Source organism: Mizuhopecten yessoensis, unplaced genomic scaffold (genome assembly GCF_002113885.1).
Source record: "Mizuhopecten yessoensis strain PY_sf001 unplaced genomic scaffold, ASM211388v2 scaffold3079, whole genome shotgun sequence".
NCBI lineage: Eukaryota > Metazoa > Mollusca > Bivalvia > Pectinida > Pectinidae > Mizuhopecten > Mizuhopecten yessoensis.
The window spans coordinates 320733-338201 of NW_018404865.1; the positions used below are offsets into that span (position 1 = coordinate 320733).

Consider the following 17469-nt stretch of genomic DNA (forward strand, 5'->3'; position numbering starts at 1 on the left):
ATAATCCACAGGAAAGAAATGAAGGAAAAATGATAGTCTATCGTGATTTTTACAGCGATAACCTTTTTATTGAATTTCAATCACTCGGATTTGACTTGTTTTATTTGTGTATAAAAAGGGTTCAGTTAACCAGTTATCGTTTATATTAGAATTCAAATGATAGAAATATATTTGATCAGTGCAAGCAATATAATTCACGAGATACCGAGACAAAACCAAAATAGAGTTATCAAAATAGCGACGAGAACACAACATCGTTCACGAGATGGCGACAAATAAATAATACAATTTATGAGAAAACGTCGAGCAAGCTGTGTCAATATCCCGGTAAGCTGTGTCAATATCCCGGTAAGCTGTGTCAATATCCCGATAAGCTGTGTCAACATCCCGGTAAGCTGTGTCAAAATCCTAGTAAGCTGTGTCAATATCCCGGTAAGCTGTGTTAATATACCGGTAAGCTGTGTCAATATCCCGGTAAGCTGTGTCAATATACCGGTAAGCTGTGTCAATATCCCAGTAAGCTGTGTCAATATCCCGGTAATCTGTGTTAATATACCGGTAAGCTGTGTCAATATCCCAGTAAGCTGTGTCAATATCCCGGTAAGCTGTGTCAATATCCCGGTACTGTATTGAGTATTTAATGGTGAAGGTTGGACATGTTTATATGCTGCAAACATACAAGTTGTATGGCAGAATAAATGAGCCGTTGGCAATACATACCCATAAACAAGCAGATCACATATACAACATCCAGAACGCAGATCAAGCTTGCTCAAATGAACTGAAGTAAAGACATTTGATTAAACATATGTTTTTCCCGAACTACTGCCTGTATTCGTTACATGTCGTTTCTATTTTTGTCATTGTCGCTTTAGTTCTCTCTCTAAATCTCATTCTCAAAAATCATACATACAAAGAAATTCGGAATGTATCGTTTAATCAAGTGAGGGAGATAAATTTCCGTTTGTCAAAATATCTCTTCGAGTCAGTCAAATGTTGGAAATGTCGAGACGATTCAGGATATGATTTGTTTGGCCTGTGGGCGCTTCCGTAATAGAAAAGTATTAAACAATCGCGAAGGCTACGTAACTGGGTCAAAGCTTCGAGATTATTTGTGGTTGTGTCTCTTACTGTTAACATACATGAAGGATTAACACTTGGAAAATGAGTCTGCTTTTTGTGGAATTCTTAGGGATTGTAGTCGCTGTGAGTCTTTGTATACTCGTTACTGTAGTCTGGCATTTTCATCGTCAACATCAAAAGTATGATCATCTACCCGGGCCACCCCGGGACAGGTAAGGATTTTTAAATGTGGCGGATATATGCTCTGTCATAAATATAGGTCAAAGCTATTTATATATTTGTTTTTATATCAAATGATACACGAGTACTAGAGTTCAGTGTCTCACGTGGTGCCCTGCATTAAATAGATAACATTTGAAGCAAAAGCATTTTTTTTCACTTACAACGCAAATAATAATTTTAATGTGTTTGATCGCACAAAACACGAATGAAGCTGATAGAGGAGATACACTACTGTGCGGCTAAAGAATGTAGAGCATTGTGATCAGCCAAGAACATGATTGACACTTTATATGCAATTGTTCTGCACATTCGTGAATTTAAAACAACACCAAGACCGTCAATGCTTGGTCATTTCCATTTTTTTATTTGTTTTTATATAAACAATGTTATTTAAAAAAGTCCTTTGTTCTTAATTGCTAAAAGTTTCATTTTAAAAGGGGAAATGGATCCATATTTATATTTAAAAGGTCAGGTAAAGGTCCCCTGGTCATAGTTCCCAAGTATCTATGAATGTCTATTCAAATTGTACGATACACTTTTGAAAAACCGTGCTGCTTTTAACTGGTTTGTTAAGCTCGACCACATTTCCATTTCAAAAGAAAGTAATCAACAAAATAAGATTGATCAATCGGGTGACTTTGCCCATATTATCATTCGACTTTAAAATGGATGAAAAGTCCCCTGTTTGTTCAAAGCCTGATGTTCAATGTATAAATAAATTGCTTCGGTAATCAACCCTTAAATTTAGATCAATTTATTTTATAACATTACATATGTATCATTTTACTCTAGTGTTTTACTATATATTTTTAAACTGGACGACTCAGTTAAACTACTAAATGTTGTCTATATCAATTCCCGATGAAAGTTATTAGACTCACATTTCCTTGGCGCATGCACGTATACTCATGCTCGCGCGAATCGCGCGCGCACCGCACATCGTTTACCTTCAACATTAATAATATAGTTTTTTTTTGTTCATTTTAATTTGCATAATAACAAAACATTGAGTGCTGCTTCAGGGCGGACGGAGAAAAACTGCGTCCGTTTAACCTGATGTGGTGTGACATTGTATCGAAAATATAAAATGTGATGAGGTCATCTGTGATTTGAAAAAAATAATGTAATTTTCGTCAATGGGTCAAAGCATACATGTCACAATGTATTTTTGATCCTGTATTATTATCAAAATGTCGAGTCGATTAAAAATAGAATGCATCTGTTCTTCATACGCTTCCGTAGATAAACAGTAGATAAAACCGAATATTATGTGTGTCACTGTTAACTGTTACGGTCTTTGTGTTTGTTCTCTGACTGTGTACGTAGTTGCATCACGGATTTAAGCGTTAAGGATGAGTCTTCTTTTGATGGAATCCTGCGGGATTGTAGTCGCTGTGTTTCTTTGTATTTTCATCTCTGTAACATGGCATATACATCTCTGTAACATGGCATATACATCTCTGTAGCATGGCATATTCATCTCTGTAACATGGCATATTCATCTCTGTAACATGGCATATACATCTCTGTAATATGGCATATACATCTCTGTAGCATGGCGTATTCATTTCTGTAACATGGCATATTCATCTCTGTAACATGGCATATACATGGACAACATCAAACATAGTATCACATACCTGGCCCTCCCAGGGACAGGAAAGTATTTCAAAGAGGACTGAATGTCTCCTATCGTAATTATAACACACAGCTTTATTTTTTTTAATTAATGAATTATTTTGATGCTTAATAATACAAAGCGTCTCGTTTCAAGGGTCTGATAAAATTGAGGCCTGGTTCCTATATCTTACAAGTACGTTGGTGAACGACATGGTTTCCCACACTTGATGTAATACATCGTCAAAGATGCCACATTTGGGGAATTGATTTCGTCTTTGATGTTTTTTTAGCGTTCGTGAGTTCATGCTTTTAATCCATTGTTTTGTTCATGCGTTCTTCCCTTTGTTTTGAAGACAAAAGGAGTTTTTAGCTGACAGCTTTTATACATAATTTATAAAATCAAGTGTTTTTTATTTCTAGTATTACTAAAAAGGTATGTTATGGATATAAACCTCAAACTGTATAATAAGTGAGAGAAAGGACAGCTGTTTTTTCTCACCTATCGGACAGTTTGAGGCATATATCTAACTTCAAACATAGTTCCCTCTGTGTGCCTCTAATGCTGATTCAGGTAACTACTTTTTATTGGTGACCATAACCCATTTAACTTACCTAGTGAACCTTTTGTCACACTCATGCAAACGTCATGCGTGAGTTTGGAGTCTGTAGAGTCCTTATGTGTACAGATGGCGCATTTCCCTCTGACACTGAGGAGGTTATTTCCATAACTCAGTCACAATTTATGGAAGCTTGGGGAACAAGTTTTTAAAATGGTGTCTTGAGTGACATTATAAAAATGAAAGAGGAAAATATACTGCAAAACTTTACGATAAGCGCAGGGGCTTAAGTAAGTTTTAGAAAGGGAAAAAAAACATTTCGCTAGAATTATGTTGAATATGCATGAGTTGAATTCCACGGATAAAAACACTGCTCGTACAGTACTCTAGCTGTTGAATTTCGAATGAGTTGAATTCCACGGATATATACAACGCTGGTGCAGTACTCAAGCTGTTGAATTTTTAATGTGTTGATTTTTTATGTGTTTGATTCTAAGGATAGTATACTACTGGTAATCGATATTTTTATTAAATATTATACTTAAAAAAATCCATGTGTTTGTTATTATTTGTTTTCAACCTATAACACCGAATAACCCCTATTTGGCTCCGCCCATCTGTTCTCTAAAAGGTGATGTCAAAAATTTCCAATAAGTTGCGCGCTTATAAGACAGTCATGTCAACGTTTTGGACAACTACAGGTAACTTATTGTACAGCCATAGGTGATACATTAACACACTAATGTGTATAATAAAAAAAGACAGCGGATGACATCCCAACTGTGTTTTCAGATGTATTATAGCATTTTTAGGTTAAATAGATAATAATCGCCCCTCTTGTAAAAATGAGAGAGAGAGAGAGAGAGAGAGAGAGAGAGAGAGAGAGAGAGAGAGAGAGAGAGAGAGAGAGAGAGAGAGAGAGAGAGAGAGAGTCCTTTGGTATCTACGAAAGTTAATGTTACTGTTCAGAAATAATTTACTGTATAGAATTGCACATCTATCAACATATTAAGCATAATTCATTACTATATACCGCGTAGTCACCCAATGCTACACATTTTTGTTCTTTTCCATAACTTGCTACATAGTTGTGGAATTGCATATTTCGAACTGGAAAAATGGCACAATTTTTTGTTTTATTTAATAATGGTTTAAAAAAAATATGATATTGTTACCGGTAATAAAGAATTCTTCAAAGAAAGCAACATGGTCACAATTTTGGGACGGTTGTGAGATATAAACATAGCGTATGTCTTTTTTAGTTTCTGGAGTGGACACATTCCTTCTATCGCAAAGGTGATGGCTGCTGGTGGTATAATGGATGACTATGTCCTAGAAACGTGAGTTATGTTATATCATCTGAAGGGATATTCTCATTACAGAAACAGAACGTAAATTAATAATGAATTTACATAATGTTACATTATCAAATAGAAGACAAACACAAGAAATTAAAATTAATTGTAAAATGTATTACTTGATATTATAATATTATTATTTTGCATATGATGGCTATCGCTTCGCCAACGTAACAGCTAGAATTAAATGCAAACTGCGAACAGAATATTTCAATATAAGTATAAGTATCAATATAAAAATGTCATTTTAAAACTTCCAAAACTAAGCACATTCTGTGAAACTAAGCTATTGCCGGGTTAATCTAGTGAGCAATGGACGACCTCTCTTTGAGTATTTTCAATATAATAATCTCTACCTCCAATACAAAAGATTCCCCAATCAAATCATTTGACTTCCATATAACCACCAGACGAAGGGAGGTAACTCGCATAAGACCATTTCGGCGAAATAGCCCATAGCCGAGTAATCATGTCGAAAACTGAACTAAGCATGAGGGATTAATTCATATTAAAGATAATATATACGAAATATCCTATCAAGTTTATGTGATTGCTTTGAGTTTTATATAAAAAAAAATGTTTATTGATGACTGTGAGTATACGGTTGTAGGGGTGTTTGGTTTCGTGATTTCAGGGTGGACGAGTAGGAGATATTATCAGTATAAACATGATACGTTACGATGAGATTAAGTGTTAAAACATTAAATTAAGATAGGTCTTAATTCATGACTGCCTTAGTGCTTAAACGTATATTTGTTAATATGTAGTTATTTAGTCTATCTTCCTGGACGACATAAGATATGATATAATATAATATCTGATAATTAAAACAAAAATAGTTCCTGTGTATTTGAATATTGTTTACATCGTCGTATAAAAACCATGATAGGTTCATTATGCAGAATATTGATGAGTTTGTCAATAATGCTATTGGATTTATAATGTGTCTTTGGCAAGGATATTAATGATTATATTTATGCAATGTTCTGATAACAATAATTCTGAAAATGGCAAATTCATTTCCAGTTCCAAAACCCACGGGCTTTTTTTCCGGCTCTGTTTGTGGAACCAGGTTGTTGTTGTTGTTTTAGATCCAGACTGCATAAAGGTAAAACTCTTTATATGTAACCATTTATATTCTTTTGTGATGCACAAAACAAATACTTGCCTTAACAGATTCAGTTTGTTTTTAATTGCATTGATATACACTTTTTGAAATGTTTATATTTGCGTGTGAGGTGAAACATTTCCTAAAATGAGATCCAAAAGAAAAGGGATAATTTAATCTATAAAGTACGTCACAGATAGACGCGACTGCATAGTTTGATACTAGCAAGAATTTGATGTAATTTTAGGATGTTCTGGTTACTGGAAATCACCCGAAATCAAAACGGATATACTCCAGAACAGGCAGCATATTTGGCGCAAGGTAATTAACTTTTTTACAGATTTTGCAAGGTGTTATTTATTTTTGCCTTCATACTATCGTTGAAAAGATAATATTGTAAAAAATAATGTGTATTCGTTCCGACATACTTATAAATAATCAACAACTGTGTAGCAATGACAAGATACAAAACGTTAAATAAACTTGTGTTTTACTGGAGGTCATTTTAGATCGAGAATCAGTATTTCCGAATGCAGTAAAATATGTATAGAAATCGTGTCATGTTAGAGGGTTATCAGGGGTATATTACTGACGCAAATTATCTAATTTTGATTTCGACGCTTCAGGTTTTTGGGCCAAGGACTCGAATCACAGATTGATAACAAACACTGGATATTGCAGCGAATGCACTTTGACCAATGGTTCAAGCCAAAGTAAGCTACTGATTTTACATTTAAAAATATCGAAAGACAGATGGGGAAAATGAGATATCTAATTTAACAGAACGCTTGGACTGGAAGTATAAACAAATAAACTAGAAGGTGTATGCCCTTTGCGGAACAACAAATGTTAAAGATTTACCACTGATATCGGTTTTTGTACCGTGGACAGAGGACGTTAAGATCAATACCACACAAGTGTCTGAAACTACCTTATGTTTTAATGACTGTGTAGTTGTTTAATGAGCAGGGATTCAATTTTAGGCAACCTTGCCGTGTAAATCATCGCGAATATAGCAAAATTAAATACCCCGCCAAAACTATACAGTTAATCATATCCTATTAATAGGCGAATGATGATGTTCAGGTGCACCAAAATGTCAAAGCAATATTTACAACGTTTATCCAGTTGAAGCAGTTGGAAATGAGCTGTTCTTTAATGTACTCTCGTTTCAAGGCAATGTTGGATAATTTGCTTTGATTTCATTATTGTAAAAGTGTCGTTATATAAATGTTTACGCCGAACAAGGGTAATAAAACATGTATCTATCTAATAGCGACAACTAGCGACAACCAACATAAAATTAAATCAATCACAATTCAATATGATTGACCTCAACCTCAAGTGTATCTTCGAATACATCGGAATATTTCAATAATGGTAAGCCCTATTATTATACAGTAAGTCCTACCTAATTAAACGTTTCGGCGCTACCCCTCTTAATGCAGCTTCTTGGTTGAATATGATGATTTGTTGGTCGTGAGTTAATCATGATGACGGGTTGATCATGTTAATTCAGGAACAAGTACTAGCTACTGCTACTGTACTGGAATAGCATCCTGCGGCATTGATATCAGTGGATACTCTTCCTGCTAAGTCAATTTCGAGAGTGACGCTTACTGTTGCTAGTGACACTATCCCCAAGTCTCCTCCCTTTCATCCACATACAACCAGAAACAGAATCTCCATGTCTGCTCACTGCTCTCACTAGTCACTTTCCTTTATTCCCTACCACGCCCAATAACATAAACAGTCTCTACAGTAGTTGAATAAGGAAACTCCTGCATCTGTTCTCTACTCGCAGAAAAACACTCTCCAAATCTGTCGTGACATTTTTCTATCTTTTCCTGGTACTTCTTTTTTCTCCTCTCATATTCCTCTTCTTTACTCATTCCCCCTGGTACCGTTAGTTCTACCATCTAGATATGCTTGTAATTTCAGGACCACAACAAAATATGGTGTAGAATCAACTTCTGCTCGAAAACTTATTTTCTGTCGAACGTCTGTCCTGATGTCCACGTCTCCTGCTGATGTTAGTATTACATCTCCTTCCAATCTTAGTCCCTCACTTCGCAAAATTTTGAACTTTTGTTCCATCGTGACTACCTTTTTGATATTCGCTCGCTGCTATATGTGTAAATAACGTCTTTTCCAACGATATACGTTTTCCTGGTAATGCTTTATGACGTATTATTTGTTTAATCTCTTTCAGCTTCATTCGACAGTTTGCATCTGAATTTAACGAGTTTGCCGATTGTTTCACAGAATATCTGGAAACCTATGCGGACAACAAGACGGAAATACACACGTTACATTCCTTTAACAAACTAACGATGCATCTGTTGTACAAGGTTTGTTTGGAAATATTACACAAACAAGGTTTGTTTGGAAGGTGGAAGTAATAGAAAAACAAGGTTTGTTTGGAATTGGGAAGTATTACACAAACAAGACTTGTTTGAAGTAGGAAGTATTACCCAAAGAGGTTTGTTTGGAAATAGGACGTATAACACAAAAAGGGTGTGTTTGGAAGTAGGAAATATTACACAAAAAGGGTTTGTTTGGAAGTAGAAAGTATTACACAAACAATGTTTGTTTGGAAGTAGGACGTATAGAACAAAAAAGGTTTGTTTGGGAGTAAGACGTATAACACAAAAAGGGTGTGTTTGGATGTAGAAAATATTACACAAAAAGGGTGTGTTTAGAAATTGGAAGTATTACATAAAAAGGGTGTGTTTGGGAGTAGGAAGTATTACACAAACAAAGTTTATTTCGAAGTAGGAAGTATTACACAAACAAAGTTTATTTCGAGGTAGGAAGTATTACACAAACAAGGTTCTTTGGTAGTAGGAAGTATAACACAAACATGGTTTGTTTGGGAGTAGGAAGTATTACACAAACAAGGTTTGTTTGGGAGTAGGAAATATTACACAAAAAGGTTTCTTTGGTAGTAGGAAGTATTACACAAAAAGGTTTCTTTGGTAGTAGGACGTATTACAGAAACAAGGTTTATTTGGAAGTAGAAAGTATTACAGAAACAAGGTTTGTTTCGAAGTATGTAATATTACACAAACAATGTTTGTCTTTTAAACAGTACAAATTAAAAATGGTTCGCTGCAACCCCATAATGTCTTTTTTGTTGCATAAATATATATGTGAATGCGTATATGATATATAACTCTTCATTAATTGCCATAAGATAACATATTTCCATCCAATTTCATGTATTTAGTCTTTTTAATTTGTAATCTATTTTTATTTATACTATCAAATGATCTATTTATTGCACTTTATTGCAGGTAGCGTTCAACATCGATATGGGATCATTACATGGGGAAAACCATCCTGTTGTGACGAAAATGAAGAAAGCTTTAACTGGATTTGCAGCTCAGCTGTCAAACCCGTTGGTAGCTGTAAGTGCAAAAATCAATAAACTACAAAGAACGACAAAATATTATGATCTCTGCTGATTTTAATGTTTATTTCATGAATAAAATGCATTTTTAACATTTATGATGTATACAAAACACTCTAGATTTGTTTTTATCAAATGTACCAATGTTGTAAAACAGGTTCCTGTTTTCTGAACAGGCTATACAACTGTAAGATAAAATCAATTTACAGTGGATTTAGTTGAATGGTAATAAACACCTATCCTGCTTACACTGACTCTTATACAATATATAATATTACCTGAATTTAGTAAAGTAAATATGAGGTGAGATGTGCGGCTAACAATGTCAGAAAAGATGTCTCCAGAGATCTCAGTATACATGTCTAAACATTTTCGAGTGTTAGTTACACGATAAATAACCATATAATATTTTTACCAAGGTGAATCCGTTCAAATGGAGATTTCGCCGAGATGTCCAGAAAGCAATACATTTTGTCAGAGGGAACGCCAGACAAGAGATGATCGATAGAAATGTTGCAAAAAGAAACGGCGACTATTTCCCTCATGATCTTTTGGAGTACATAATGGACCTAAAAGGTACTAGTAAAATATAGTATTCTTGTACTTAAAAAGACGCTCCAGAAGGACACATTGTTGCCTTTCCGTTTTTCAAACTTTGACTTTATGTTATGTTATTTTGTGCTACATGTAGCTCTATGGTACATTATTTAATACATCCCTGTAGCACGAACAAAATATTTGACAACCTTGTCGAGACCACAATATGACTGACCAGCAGTTCGATCCAGCTTATTTGACTATAATACGGGAAGGCATACAGAACCTGTTTTATTGCAGAACAAATCATATCAGTTCTCTGTTTAATTAGTTTGAATTTCAGCTGCAGGTAAAAGCCTACGGATGAAAACTACGATTTTATGATTTTCAAAGGATACTAGATAACTAGCTGCTGTTATAGTATACCATGAAAGCTATCTAAAATCGCAGTAAAATTTAATAAAAAAGAGAGGAAAAACTAAAAAAAAAACAAAGAAAACAGAAACATTACAATATGTGCATTATGTTGTAAATTGATAATTTACCTTGTTCCATATATTTGTCCATTAATGCAAAATATATGTGTGTTATTTTCTAAATAATCTTATGAATAATAACAATGAGATAAATTACTATTGATATTATATATATATACTATAATATATTATCATATTATATGTCTGTGTATTGTTTCAGAAAAGTACCCTTCTGTAATGACGGACGATATACTATTGGACAATGTGTTAACATTCATATTGGGAGGTAAATAAGATAATGTGCATAATTAAAATATAAATATAATCAAGTGTCAGATTTTTTTTTTTGACAGTTTTGGCAACATGTGTCTTGAGATGATAAGGATAATTTCTAGGCATTGTTTTTGTTGAAGTGTCATTTTATGGCCTTATTGATTATCCATCATATATAGAATATACTTTCTTTATATTCAAAACGAATAAAAAGACGGTTGAAGTTTCCCAAAGCTTTCTTTCAATAAAATATAACTTTATTCATATCAAACAGGACAAGAAACATCCGCCAACACCATGAGTTTCATGCTTGATCTTCTCGGACGAAACCCGGAATGTTATAAAAAGTAAGATCTTGTAATCTTTATTCATATCATTATACTTTATAGGGTAACATTTGTTAACAAGAACAATGTTGTTAAAAATCATCAACACATTCAAAAACATTGCAATTCAGGGAATGCACGCTCTTAATTGACATTTTCGCAACCTGGTGTTGCTTATAAGGCTACAAAGAGAAATTGATGAGAACGTTGGTGCAGTGTCAGTGATCAGCCTGAATGAGATTGAGAAATTACCCTACCTGGATATGGTATTGAAGGAAACACTCCGCCTTTATCCAGTTGGTAAGGGAACCTTCCGCGAGACAATCAAGGACTACAATCTTGGCGGTCACCTCATCCCCGCCGGAACTGACATGATGGTAAGCATAACATGGTACAAGTTTATCTAAAATCTTATATATTGATATATGTTTCGGGGAATTAGCTAAAGTGTTGAAAAGTCATCTTCTGCTTTTCTGTTTTTTATTTACTCAAACCTCAACTTCAACACAAAAGACTGTTAGAACACAACAAAGCAATGCAAGAGTTAACGCCCTTTGTCCTATTGCTATACCAGCACAACCATAAACGTTACACTACGTTATGTGATAAACAGAAAAATAAATTTTATGTGCTGTGAAATAACACAATCTTTCAAATGAGTTTTTATTTCACATATTAGTTATCAAAAGGGACGTTTACGCCAGATTAAAATTAAAGTTCGGATGCAGTTAAATCAAACTTAAAAAAGAAAAGAAACGAATGAAAAATCATCTTTCTATCACAAAGGCTCCATTTAAATATATGTATTATGATTATTTATTTTTTGACAATTATCAAGTCTACAGTGCTATTTAATTTGTTTAAACACTTCACGTTTTCCCCTTAAAATACATGTAGTTAAAATAATCCATTTTGTCCTTTGAACCACTTGTATAGTAATAAAATCAAACCGTACTTAATATACAGAATAAACCAGTGTGAGTACTGTGAACATTCGTTTTACAGGTAAGTTTCTACGCGACGTCCAGGGCAGAGCAAAATGTAAGAGATCCGACAAAGTTTTCGCCAGAACGATTCCACATCGACAGCTCAGAGAAGTAAATATTTGATGAACTATGTTTTCAAGAGATTAATCAGTGTGTAAGAAATGGTTCGCTCTTGTGTTAATGATTCTATCTATTGAAGGCAAAATAAATAGAGGCTTTTCCCTTTTCATTTAGTCATAGATTGGTCTTCGACATAAAAGACGTTTTATGTTAAAGTCATGGGTTTTTTTCAGGTTTAGTAAATACGCCTCCACACCCTTCTCAGCTGGACCTCATACATGTATAGGGAAAAAGTTTGCCGAGGTATGTAATCTTCATTGTAAGGTTTAATATAAACTTAAAAAACTAAAAGTTCCATGCATATCACGAGATAAATAAGCTTACTGTTATTCCGTTTTGATAATGATTTGAGTTTCCACAACGAATGATTGTTGTTTATCATGGGTTTTTTTTCTGTTCCGAGTTATTTAGATTTTATAATTATTAATTTGATAATAAACTAACGATAGTTACATTAACCTTATACAACACGGTCACTATTTCTAGAAATTGTTTAACACATTTTGTTTGTCACTGTTTAGAAATTAAATGCGTTGTTTTTAAAGCGCCGAAAACAATATCATGAAACACATGAAGCTACAAAAATATACCAAATATATTTTATTTATCCTGAAATAGTTTGCAAAATTATTCATTCGCCGATGGATGTCCTCAATATAGGACAACGAGGAAAAAGAGCGCCAATCTTCTTTCCATCGCGTTCCTTAATTCAGAGTTTTCACCAATCAAATTGATAGACTTGTTCAACTATGAATTCATAGCTACATTTGATAAATGCCTTATTCATTTAATGAACTCCATTGGAATATAGTCAATATGAGCGAGTATTTATATATATAAATATATATATATATATATATCATAAGTTACAACCAACTTCTCATTTGGAGAGTATTTTCCCCATAAAATTAAGCACACACCTTAAATGGTGTTTTTGTGTTAAATAGCGTAAATAAATTGAAAACTTCGACGGATTGCATGTGGTGTAGCTGCTACATTGCAACTACCTCCTAGGCAAATCTTACATGGGTATCATCTCTGTGTAGATAGGCTGCCTACGCCGAGTACATCCTACTATCACCTGTTATGACACTGCAAAACAAGTAGATCTACCCAGACACGTCGATGCTATGTGTCATATATCGCGGCGGATATATCAAGTATCCACTTCGATAGATATACAGTAAGCGAGATTACCTGCGAGGTTTCAACTTAGCAACGGACAGTGTCCAACACCGATATTCAACAAAGCGTTATAGTGGGCGTTTTTATAGGAAAATATCCAATATACGAATGGTTGCATTTTCGAGAAATTAATTAATTTCATTGTTTAAATTTATCTATTCTCTATCAATTTTGTATTGTTTGGTTTAACCTTTATTTAACAGATACAAATAAAGATAACGATTGCCAAGATCATGCAGAATTTCGACTTCGAATTGGTCACCGGACAAAGCTGTGATCTTGCAGACAACGCAGTATTACAAGCAAAAGATGGCGTCAAGTGTTTTTTCCGTCCTAGGGAAACGGTTTCGGCGGCGTCATAGTTTAGACTCTGTGAGCAGTTTATGCAAGAGTAGAATATCAACTTTTAAAAACTCATTTAATCTTGTTCTAATCATTTAAGATAAGAAATATGAACCAAATTAGCGTCGATTTCTAGAGCGTCCTTTGAGACACCAACTCAACTTCAGTCATCTTGGGAAATTTTTGTTAGACATCTAAAAATAGTATCAAAATAATTGTATGGAAAGTCTTACTTCAAGACAACCTTAATTATCCACACGAAACTGTTTGATTTATTTACACTAAAATAAAACTATATTCCTTAGAAATTGTAAACACTTACTAAGGTAGTACTTTTATTAACACCTTAAGTATCTTACACATTCAACTTACGATATGTTTGTTGCGTGGTTTAAACATGGCTATGTCAAAAGGGACTGCAAGTTGGAGGCTATAGATTTGAAGCCGCGTAGTAAAGTAATGCGTTGGTCTGTCGTATGGTACCATAGGTCATCACACAAACTGCCAAAGAAAAGGCCCTGATTTCGAGAATTGCCTACGGCGTGAGAAATTCGCAACATGTTAACAAATCTTCGACATCATTTTTTTCGTAGGAAAACGGCCTGAATTTCGTACGAAACAATACCCTGTCTTAAGAATTCACCCAATATGTTTTTTGTGGCCGGTCTGTTGTATTTGAATTGATTTAGCATTCACATACGATTTTGTTTTATTTTGACATTCTTTAACTCTATAATTATTTCATTATAATTACCTCCCTTGGCAAGGTATTGATATCTCATTTTGATACTGCGCATGTAATATTCAGGTTCATGTAGTACAAACATGAAATGTCCAGAAAGAGGAATTGGCAGGTCTACTTATGGTCAAATTTAGAAAAATGTTTAAACAAAATGCAGAGGTCAGACAGTAAAAAAAAATCACTATTTTGCTGAGAAGTTTCGAAAGGGTCAATTTGAAGTTTAATGTGTACATATTACATGTAGAAGAGGCAAAAGTGTCGGGAGTGACAAGAATCATTTTGTAGTGATATAATGTGTTAATGGAAGTATATCAGCTCTTTATGAGACGTTTTATAGCCTTAAAAGATATACATAATTTTATTGGATTTGTATTTAGAAATGATAGTTATACTATTTAACTTGTGTTATTTTGTGCATTGTAAATAAAGTATAACTGTTGAATGAACTTGATGGTGAGCTTAATGGATGAAAAAATATTCTTGTTTACACTAAATATTCCATAAGATTTTGTTATCGCGAGTTACTTAATATGCTACCAATATGACTTAATCTTTCGTGGTTTGTGTGTCAAGTTCCTAATATTGCCAAAACACAATATATTACTGGGAAAAAATGTTTGAACTAGGGTTGTCAAACCGGACGAATTTTAATAACCGGTTACTCGAAAATTCTTCGAATCGAGTATCGGTTAATCAAACAATAAACAACATATACATAGTACGCTTTGTTAATGTTCTAATCAAAATGTATTTACAATTATTATACATTAATTAGCACGATAGTTTACTCACGTATTTCAAGCCCTTAACACCTAAACGCAGGAAAATTAAAACATGTAACCTCAGTCAGTTTATAAACCACTTCGTTCTGACTAGAGTGTTATACAAAACAGGTTATTCCTACACAAACTCATATTCGGTAATATTGTTCTTGAGAAAAATAATTTGATAAACAAACTAATTCATTGAAGAGTGCACCTCTTTTGATGTTTTACTGAAATAAGTCAACTGTGTACTCTTAAAAAACATTTTTTTCTTGCAAGTTGGCATTTCACCACTTCGCAATCTGGCTTACTTTTAAAATCTGTTCAGGCTTTTTATTTCGTGGTCGGCATCTCCTTGACAGTCTTTGAACACAACACTAAATGGTCAGTCTGAACATTGTTTTCATTACTAAATTTTCTGATGTGGGTCTCATGGATAGATAGTTTGTAGGTCTAAGCCAGGTAAACATGGTGTTAAATAAATGTCCGACTATTCTGTTATTGATTTCGGTAACCGGTTTGCAGTTTTCTGACCGAAAAACCGGTTAACTGGCTAACCGTTGAAAACTCTAGTTTGAACTCTTATGACTTTGGTGGAGGACAATGCTTTAAGAAAATTGGAAGATAAAAAGGTCCAAATCGTCAATACAGAATACACACGCGAAGTCCCAACAAAACGACATAAGCTATAATAAATTACAAACAATTAAGAAACCACCAATGGTAAAGCATCACATGTGATAAGCATTCCTTAATATACAAAAGCCATGCAACTTTAGTTCATGTAGGACAAGTAGTTACTTTGTAATTGACCTAAACAAAATCTTCTTAGCCAGTGTAGATGGGGCCTGACCTACACCAAACTTCTGAACCTGATCAGTCAAGCGGAAAATGTAGGTCAGAAGCAGCATCTGAAGCATCCCATGTGATAAGCATCCTTAGATACATTAGCCATGCACGTTTAGTTGATGTGAGATAATAAATCACTTGGAAACTGAGCTTAACGATTCTTGTTAACTTTAGTGCAGACAGACGGACGGACAGACATACAGACAGACAGACGGACGGACGGACGCACGGACGGACGGACGGACGGACGGACAGACCAACCTAAATCGACAATATATAAGCCCTGATTGCGTTGCGATCCGGTCAATAAAATGACAGTAACATATTTGTAGGCATTATTTAAATAACACTGACCGATAAACAAAGATTATTAAATATAGAAATATTGACCATTTGATTATTTTGATAACTTTATTTGGTATCCATATAAGAAAACGATTAAGTGTACAAGCTTACAAGCATTCGTCGTGATTGTTGAACTTACCGAGACAATGGCAGTTGGTAACATATGCCTGGTGACAAATCGACTGTTTCACATGTCAGACAGTTGCATTCCTTATAGGACATATGATGCTGAGATTATCACGTGGTCAAATGTACTAGCTTTAGCAGAAAAATTCAGGTCATAATCGTATTATTTGTATTAGGATTGATTTTACGAATTACACAGGTGCGGTATGAAGAGATATGAAGAAATGAACATAGCACACACTCACACGTGGTAGCTCCTGTTAAATTCTATAATATATACAGTAGACCAAAAATAAATTACGCTGCCGATTCTAGGGGCCAAATATTTGGATATCCAAATGTATTTAGACTAGTGTTTAACCATAATGGGATGTGCGTAAAACTCAGTATTTATGGATTTAATGGAAAGGACTTCTGATAATTAATAATAATAATTGGAGGTTCTTATATACCGCTTTATCACAACCTAGTTTGTAGGTCGTCTGAAAGCGGTTCACAAATTAGTATCCGTGGTTATAAGGCCTTTGCAACATTCAACAATTCTAGCACTGCCCAACCACGTACCCGAGTAGACTGGAACAAGCGGAGTAAAGTATCTTGCTCAAGGATACAGCACATTGCCGTGCCGTGGCGCGCACCCGCAACCCTTCGGTCACGAGCCCGGCGTCCTACCACTGGACTACCGTGTATCCTGATAAGACTAAGATAGTTAAAAGTGAAGTTAGTATAAGTCTTTGTGTTACACAGTTGGTGGTTTACAAAATCATGTTGAGTACTACGAGTCCATGCACAGATCAATGTGTCATTTTGTGGCTTCTTAAGAACGAAAGGTTATTGACACAGATGATAACGTAATACTAACACTTCGGGATAATGACCCAGCGTGCGGAAAACAAGGTTGACGTTTGTTAACGTATTTGTGTCATCGTGACTGCTATGGCGGTATGTGGACTATATCTATATTTATGTTACCTAAAGTCGATTTGAAAGTCTAGTATTATTTTATTTGTTTCACAGTGACAGCTTAGGTGATACGAG

At 34.4% G+C, this 17469-nt stretch overlaps 1 protein-coding gene across 2 annotated transcripts; it reads left to right on the forward strand.

The window, feature by feature from the left end:
* The first annotated feature begins 1106 nt into the window (after positions 1-1106).
* On the forward strand, positions 1107-14793 carry LOC110446937 (cholesterol 24-hydroxylase-like). 2 transcript variants are annotated; one of them, XM_021492284.1, is made up of 14 exons: positions 1107-1295; positions 4745-4822; positions 5867-5948; positions 6196-6269; positions 6575-6661; positions 8161-8299; positions 9245-9358; positions 9780-9936; positions 10594-10659; positions 10921-10993; positions 11154-11349; positions 11978-12069; positions 12252-12321; positions 13467-14793. In XM_021492284.1, the coding sequence occupies exons 1-14, from the start codon at positions 1165-1167 to the stop codon at positions 13623-13625; spliced, it is 1518 nt and encodes a 505-aa protein (XP_021347959.1). In that variant the 5' UTR covers positions 1107-1164; the 3' UTR covers positions 13626-14793. The 2 variants fall into 2 exon arrangements, with proteins under 2 accessions (XP_021347959.1, XP_021347960.1); XM_021492285.1 differs by lacking the exon at positions 10594-10659.
* The last annotated feature ends 2676 nt before the right edge of the window (positions 14794-17469 follow it).

Bases quoted from the DNA above. Each gene is read 5' to 3' on its own strand.
- LOC110446937 (XM_021492284.1), top strand. From the start codon at position 1,165: ATGAGTCTGCTTTTTGTGGAATTCTTAGGGATTGTAGTCGCTGTGAGT. The intron at 4,823-5,866 runs GTGAGTTATGTT...ATTCATTTCCAG, and splicing joins GATGACTATGTCCTAGAAAC to TTCCAAAACCCACGGGCTTT. The intron at 6,270-6,574 runs GTAATTAACTTT...TCGACGCTTCAG, and splicing joins GGCAGCATATTTGGCGCAAG to GTTTTTGGGCCAAGGACTCG.